At 41.8% G+C, this 8,646-nt stretch overlaps 1 protein-coding gene across 1 annotated transcript in view; it reads left to right on the top strand.

Annotated features, from left to right (window-relative positions):
* Positions 1 to 597: 597 nt before the first annotated feature.
* fam193a (family with sequence similarity 193 member A) overlaps positions 598 to 8,646 on the top strand; it is a 177,362-nt gene continuing 169,313 nt past the window's right edge. Inside the window, exon 1 of the mRNA XM_048594125.1 lies at positions 598 to 1,158. Within this exon, the coding sequence (XP_048450082.1) occupies positions 1,003 to 1,158 (156 nt within the window). The 5' untranslated portion in view covers positions 598 to 1,002. The remainder of the gene's footprint in view (positions 1,159 to 8,646) is intronic.

Genomic DNA, 8,646 nt, shown 5'->3' with positions numbered 1-8,646 from the left:
ATTTAGGTATAAAGACTAGGAGATTTAGGCAGGAGAGAAGATGGGAAGGGTTACGATGGAGACTTGGGGAGAAACGGAAAAGTATAAATATAATAACTCAGATTTAGGCAGGGAAAAGATGGAAAGGATTATGAAGGAGAGATGGGCAGGTTTAAATATAATGATTGAGAGATTTAGGCAGGAGAAAGATGGAAAGGATTATGGAGAGATGGGGAGAAATGGAAAGGTTTAAAAATAAAGTCTAAGAGAACTAACAGGGGAAATAGATGGAAAGGATTATGAAGGGGAGGGCGAATATGGAAAGATTTAAGAAGAAAGAGAGCCAGGGGCCTGGGAGGAAATTGAAAGGGGATGAGAAAACGTAGAGATCTGGCAGTTGAGGAGAGGAAGGGGTGGGGGAAGGTAGAGAAGGCTGACTGCGTTGGGGGGGGAAGGGAAGCAGGACGGGACTACAGCACCCAGGATGCAGTGCAGGCGGCGCAGGCGCAGTGAGCGTTGGCCTGTCTGCGAGCGAGGGAGGGGGAAAAGAGGCCGGGGCCGGCGCGGTGGCTGCCGGGATAGGGCCCTGCACTCGCCGCCATATTGGTATCGGTTCGGATCCTGTCAGAGGTGCTGGGAGTGAGAGCCGGAGCCGAGCTCTAAAACCGGAGCAAGGAACAGCAACATTTCCACCGGCGAGCAGGAGGGGGTGGGGGGGAAAAAAAAGAGGAGGGGGAGAGAGTTCCTCCCCCCAAAAAAAAGGGCCAACCTCCGTACGATATCACTAGGGAGCGTGAAAAAAAAGGAGAGAGGGTGGGGAGGAAAGAAGAGCCAAAAAGGAGGCGATTCTCTCTCTCTCTCATACACTCTTCGCTCCCCCCGCCTCCACCTCGGATCTCCACCCCCCTCCCCCCCGACAGCCTGTACCCTCCCCTGGGCCTGATCCCTCCCTCCCTTCACACCACTCCCCTCCCCCCTCCCTCTATCCCCGTCCACAGACACAGACCGGGGCCCTCCGTCGCAATGAGCCCGGCCGACGCCAAACGGGCGAAGAGGAGAAAAAATAAGCGGGGCGGTGGCAAGACAGTGAGCCGTCAACAAAAAACCCTGACGCCCTCGTCCAGCAACGGGAGTAGCGGAGGAGGAGGCAGCGGGACCAACGGCACCTTACACGGGGAGGTAAATCAAGGAGGCAGGCAGCTCCTGCATCTCTCTCACGTATATTTTTATATAGAGAGACATATTAAAGGTTGATCGGGTTGGTGGGTGGTGGTGTTGGTAATAACAAACGCACATCCTAGAGCAGAAATTAGCCGGTGTGTTTGACAGGGACATGTAAAGGGCGTTGTAAACTCAGCCTTGGTCTGTAGGCCTCTTGTCTGCTACCTGCAACTCAAAAAAACCAACCAAAACCCCTGTCTGCCATTCAAAACAATGAATTCCATCTCTTTTTTTTCGCTCTCCTTCCCCAACCCACTCCCAAACCGTTCACTTCCAGAGGCTCATTCCCTCTGTTTAATCCAAGCCGATTCAGTACATCTTTAACATTTTTTTTCTTCAATATGTATGTACACACAAAGCAGCTTGCACTATATTTCTGTGGAATATATTAATGAATTTTCCACCTCCTAAGCTTTTGAGATGTACAGTGATTTGATTTTAATTTGCGCTGCTTTCTTATGTTTGAAGTTTACCTGCATGTACCAGAAGGGTAGTTTATTTGGATTGATATACTTTCTATTATCTTTTTTCATCTGTACTTCAGTTGTTTACTTTCTTGAAGGCATTGGTAGTGTATATAGTACTGTATAGGGCATTGTATTTAGAAGAATATTTTATACTACTGCAGTATACTGTCTTGGGAATGCTTGTGATTTGTTATTTTTGAATGTAGAATAGTTGGGATGTTTTTGGGTGCTGAATGTGAACTTTAAGAAGTCAATATTTTGCAGACAATGTTGTACTAGGATGACTAGTCATACATCCTCATATCAATGGTATGGGTAGTAGTGTCTTTGTCAAGCAAATGTACAAAATGATTGAAAAAGGCACTGTCTGGTACTAAAACAAATTCTTGTTTATGATGAACCTAATGGCAGACCTTGTTAGAAGGTAACCTTTTCAAATGGGATCTCTGGTTTCACACTCAAGGTTGACTTTGTACAAAATTGATCTTGAAAACTGACATTTGATTTTCTAATTTGAAATGAGTGATTCAATGTGCTGCCATTTTAGAAATAAAGGAGGACACTTGTACTTTGTGAATGCTGCATTTGAAATTTCATGCCCTTCAGCTGCAGAATAAAGTGAGGTATTTATTAGAGCAGCAGATATTTGTATAGTGCCATAATGTGATGCAGAGTAAAAGGGTACATGAGGGATGGCAAAGTTTGGTCAGAGGTAAATTTTCATGAGGGTTTTTGAAGAAAGAGGGGTAGAAGTTTGTAGGAATTCCAGAGCTAAGGGCCTAGACAGCTGAAGGCAAAACTGTCAATGATGGGGGCTAACAGTGTAAAAGGCCAGAGTTGGAACAGCATGGAGGTGGCGGCGAGTGCGCGGGGCGTGGAGTTGATTGGGTATATAAAGTGATGTCTCGGAGGGATTTAAACAGAATAATTATAAATTTAGGGCTGGCCTCCGGCCAGTGTAGGCCAACAATTATGGGGTTATGGATGACTATGGCTTGGACCTCGAATATGGTCTGCAGAGTTTTAGTATATCCCAAATTTATGAAAGGTGGAGATTGAAAGGTTGGCCTGGAGAACACTGGAATAGTCAAGTCTGGCTATAGCAAAGATATAAATGAGGTTCTCAGCAACAGATGGGCTGAGTGGAGACAGGTGATATGGAGGTGGGAGCAGGTGGCCTTTGTAATGGAGAAGTGTTGAGCTTTGGTTTGAGTATTACAAATTTGCATATGGTAGTCCAGACATGCAGTTTTATGCCAGCTGGAGTTGTTATACCAAATACTTATATCAGAATTTGTTTTAATGCTGATCTTTAATTTTTGAAATGATCCATGGTCTTACATACGTAAATGTCCAAATACGAGTGATTCATTTTGATTAGAAATGACATTTCGTGGTGTGGCATAAAATAGTTTACTTAGCTATTTAGTTTAAATATGTGCATTTGTTTTAAATTCAACATAATATTCAACTTTTTCAAGATCAGTATTCAGGTCCTGTGTCATAATGTCACAACTTGGACCCTGAATAATAATTTCTTGAGTTAGATGAGGTTTGAAAATCTACCTTGTCATTAGCTTTCTTTGTTAATCCAATGTAAACCTGTTATTAAGGATTTCCCATTCTTGTCATTGTTATACATAATTAGTCAAATTTCTCCAAATTATGTACACATTGTGTGTCTGTACTATCTGAGCTTATCACATGTTTAGATCAGTTGTAAGTGATGTGATTTTGCTTACTGATGAATAGAAACTAGTTAGTGATGTCTGCAACAAATACTATAATTTTAGAGACAAAAGATCTTTCTGCAAGTTGGGTGAGCTGTTCACAGGTGTGCAATAAAGTACAGAGACTTTAACTTGTTTGGGGCAAGAGGAGGTCATGAACCATGCAAAATAAGTTTCCATTTGCTTCTCATTGAAGGATTGACACTTTGATGGAACAAGCACTGTAATGCTGTACATTACCAGAAATACTGTTGTGTGGGATGTATACTTGTTGTGACTGGTTATTTGCAAAACATATTACACATTGGTGGCTCACAGCGTGGGTGATTGAAATCAGTTTTTGTTGACTAGTTATATTAAGGTTTAAATTCTGGAACCAGAAATTAAGGGGAGGCAGTGATGTTGTCACAGACTGGTAATCCAGAACCCTACATTAATGTCATGGGTTCAATTCCTATTATGGCATATAGTAGAATTTGAGTTCAATAAAATATCTGGAATAAAGAAAGCTTAATTGTGACCTTGTAACCACTGTCAATTGTTTATTTGAAAAAAAAATCTGTCTCTCCAATATCCTTTTGGGAAGGAATCTTCGATCCTTCCGTGGCCTGGCCTATGTATGACTACAAACCCACAGCAATTTTACTCTTAACTGCACTCGGGCAGTTGAAGGATGGGCAACAGATGCTGGCCTAGCCAGCAACACCTATATTCCATGAATCAATAAGCTCTCCCAAAATTTGAGAACGATCTTCAAAATAATTTGTTCAAATATTTAAAGATTACTTGATAAATTTTGTTTTTTTAACAACGTCCATTGTCAATCTAAATTTGTACATCTTATGAATTGTTAGGTGTCTCTGCTCAGTACTTGATGTATTTGAAAATTTAATTGACAGTAGACAGTGTTGTAGACATGAATTGCCTACTGCTCTGCCTGTTAGAGAAGAAAATGCCTTTTGGATGTGAAGTATTGCAATTTTATGACTGTTTGTGGTTTAGGCATCAGTACCAACAGAAACACTTGCTGTTTTGAATTGGTAGCTATTCATTGCTGATTGATGCCACATTGGTCATTCATCTAATTTAGTTTAAGTCAAAAATCACATTTCAGTGAGAATTAATGCATGTTTTATGTTTGTTAACTGAAAAAGACAATGGCACAATATAAACCATAAATTTTACTCATACTACTGTTTGAATTGTTTAAGTACCTGCCACATTTCAAATTTCCAGTCATTACCAACACAGTTGACATATCAGAATCCAATTTATTTCCTGTAAATGTTGCATACGTCATTTGAAGTAACTTCACTAAAGTACTTTACACCTAAGATCACTAGAATAATACCAGAAAATATGATTATATTCTCAAATGGAGGAAATTATGGGTGTGGTGGAGAGAAAATGTATAGAAGTGTTGAAAATCGAGGGAATTCTAGAAGGAAACAAATGAACAATACTTTTCTCTGGTGTTTGAATGACAACTGGCATAAAAATTCAAGATTAGTACTGAAATGAAGGGGAGGCCTCGAATAATTAAATATGTATGTTAATCAGGAGTTTGACCAATGGCCTATTGTGCCTGCTTTTTAATAGGATGATGGCTGACTTTCAGCTGCAACCCCACTGTCCCTCCAAATCCCCATATGCCTTGATAATCCCTGAGGGACCAAAAATCTGTCTCTGAACCTTAAATGTATTCAGTGATGGAGCATCCAAAACAATCTGGGGTAGAAAACTCCAAAGATCACAACCCTTTGAGCAAAGTAATTTTGCCTGACTTCAGCCTTAAACCATTGGCTCCTTATTCCAATACCCGGCCCCTGTGGTATTGGTTCCCCAGCTGGGCCAGTAACTGCTCTGACTACCCTGTCAATTTTGTATGTTTCAGTGTGATCACCTGTTTTGGTAAATTGTGGAGAATATTGATCCAATTCACTTAGCTTCACCTCTCTCATAGGACACCCCTCTCATCCCAGGACCAATGCAAATTAGCACTTATTTAAATATGAGAACCAGAGCTACATATGGGTGCACAATTGCAACAAAGCTTCTGTAGATATTCTGAATCAGCCTGATCGGGTCTATTATGACACACCTCTGGAGCTGATGGCACCTGAATCCGAGTTTTCTGGGGCAAAGGTTCTGTATTCTTATACAAGATAAAGGTAAAGTTGGTATAGTCCCAGAGGACTCAAATGATGGTGAATTTAAGTTGAAGGTCACCACGTCTCGGGTGAGGGGCAAAGTTGAGAAGGCAGGACCTTCATGGTGACTTGGCTAGTATAAGAATTACACCTGGACTATTGGCGTTACTCTGCATTGCAAACCAGCTGCCTGAGCTAACTGGCCCCCATTCTTGTACTAGTCTCCTTGCAATAAAACCAATACGCTATTTCCCTTCCTAATTGCCTGCTGCACCAGCATGCTAACTTTGAGATCTTTACAGAGGCATATCCAGATTGCTGCTCAGCAGCATTTACAAGTTTGACATCATTTTTTAAAACAAAATCTGCTTTACTTGTTCTCCAGAGTGCCCAACCTCCCACTTCTTCGCAGCATGCTTCATCTGGCATCTTGTCGACTATTCATTTGTTCTGTCTTTATCTGTACAGCTTTTCTGTGCACTCTTCAAACTTGCTTTCCCATCTACGTTTGTATTGTTAGCAAACTTAGATATGTTTTGACTCTCTTTGCTTAAGTAAATAACATAGATTGCAATTAACAGGCCATAGTACTGATTCCTGCCAATTTGAAAATGCCCCATTTATCTGTACTGTCTACTTCCTGTTCTGGAGCAGATCCATGGCCTTTTGACTCTACTCTATTCACTTGGGTCATGCATCATCTACCTCAGTGTCACTTTCCTGCATTATCCCCATCACCCTTAATTCTCTTTGCAGCCATAAAAAATTACATTGGACTTTGAAGCTGGAATAGGTCATTCAACTCGATCCCTGCTTCATCATTCAATAAGCTTATGGCTGATCTGTTGTGATCTCGTTTCCACTTTGTTGCCTGCTGCCATTACTCCCTTGTCTATTCAAAATCCAACATTATATTGCATAAATTTGAAGACATGGCCTCCACTGCTTTTTGGGGAAGAGACTTCCATAGGCTAACAGCCCCCAGAGGACAAAAATCTTCTCATCTTCGTTGTAAATGGAAGACCTCTTGTTCTTTATCTGTATCCCCTAGTTTGTCTTTCCCTGTAAGAGGAAATATCTTTTCCCTGTTTACAACATGTGTTCAAAATATTGTATTCAAAATATAAGATCACCTTTCATTCTTTTAAACTGCAAACAATGAAGTCCCAACTTGGTCACCCTTCCTCTATAAGAAGTTCATCCCATGACTGAGTAAGGTGAACCTTTGTTGAACTGCTAATACAATTATTACTATTGTCAAAAAGGAGACAAAAACAACCATGATACTCCAGATGTGGTCTCACTGAGGCATTATACAAATGCTATAAAACTTCTCAACTTTTATCTTTCATTCCTTTTTCAATAAATGGCAACATTCAGTTTGTCTTTCACTTGTTTTCTATACCTGCACTCTCATGTTTATTGATTCATGAATCAATGCATTGGCATCTCTCTATCAGAGTTCTGCACTGTCGGTCCATTTAATTAATATGTTGACTTTGTGTTCTTTTGTCCAGAGTGGGCAAGTTCACACTATCTCTCTCATTCCAACTACCAAAATAGTGCCCATTCACTTAACCTCCTTTGCAGACTCTCTATCCCCTCTTGACAACTTAGTTTCCTACTCAACTTGGTGCCATTGGTAAATTTGAACCGCAACTCCCTCGATTCCTTCCTCTGAGACATTGATATAGATTGTAAAAAGTTTCTGTTGACATCAGTTTTGAAAATACTGGAGAGGAAATACTGGAAAATACCATAGCTTTGTGCATTAGACAATTCCAAAGAAAAATCCAAAGAACTGCAGATGCTGGAAATTTTTTGATATTCATTCATAGGATGAGGGTGACGCTGGTTAGGCTAGCATTTATTGTCCATCCCAGAGGGTAATTGAGTCAACCAAATTGCTGTTGGTCTGGAGTCACACGTAGTCTAAACCAGGTAAGGATGGTAGTTTCCTTCTCTAAAGGACACTAGTGATCCAGATAGCTTTTTCTGACAAGTAACAAAGGATTCATGGTCATCGTTAGACACTTAATCCCAGAACAGTTCTGAAGAGGAGTCACTGGAGCCAAAAGCTTAACTTCACTTTCTCTCCACAGATGCTGACAGACCTGCTGGGATTTTCCCACAATTTCTCATTTTGTTAGACGGAGGTGAATCTTTGGAATTCTCTGGGTACAACAATCTCTTTTCATTAAAAAAAAAACGATATTTCAAAAGTTCCTAATTGACAGTAAAGTGCTTTGGAATGACTTTAAGTGAACGGCACTGTGCAAAGCCAGTCGTTCTTCTCAGCCCTCAATAGTCACCCCTTGCCTTGAGACTGTGACCCCTAATTCTGGACTTTCTAACCAGGAGGTGTTTATTCATGCAAATAATTATTGGGATATGGCATCACAAGTGGTTAGCGAAGACAAGTCACTTTAAGGAGTGAATGAGAAATGTTTGAAAAATATCAGAATGGAGCATGAAGGATGGAGAGAGATAGTAGGAACTGCAGATGCTGGAGAATCTGAGATAACAAGGTGTAGAGCTGGATGAACACAGCAGGCCGAGCAGGAAAGCTGACGTTTCAGGTCTGGACCCTTCTTCAGAAATGGGGAGGGGAAGGGGATTCTGAAATAAATAGAGAGGGGGAGGCGGATGGAAGATGGATAAAGGAGCAGATAGGTGAGAGGAGACGGACAGGTCAAGGAGACGGGGATGGAGCCAGTAAAGGTGAGCGTAGGTCGGGAGTTAGGGTGGGGGTTGGTCAGTCCCGGGAAGACAGAGGCAGGGATGAGGCTGGTAGGTAGGGGGTCGGGGTTGAGATGGGAGGAGTGGATAGGTAGGAGAAAGGACGGACAGGTTAGGGAGGCGAGGACAATCTGGGCTGGTTTTGGGATGCAGTCGGGGGTGGGGAGATTTTGAAGCTTGTGAAGTTCCCACCGACCTCCGGATCCAACGCATCATGCTCTGGCACTTTTGCCACTTGCAATCTGACCCCACTACCAAAGACATTTTTCCCTCCCCACCCGGAGGGACCACTCTCTCAGTGACTCCCTTGTCCGCTCCACACTCCCCACCACCCCCGGTACTTTTCCCTGCAACCGCAGG

This window comes from Rhincodon typus, chromosome 3 (assembly GCF_021869965.1).
Source record: "Rhincodon typus isolate 14 chromosome 3, sRhiTyp1.1, whole genome shotgun sequence".
Taxonomy (NCBI): domain Eukaryota; kingdom Metazoa; phylum Chordata; class Chondrichthyes; order Orectolobiformes; family Rhincodontidae; genus Rhincodon; species Rhincodon typus.
This window is presented reverse-complemented; position numbering and strand designations above follow the sequence as displayed.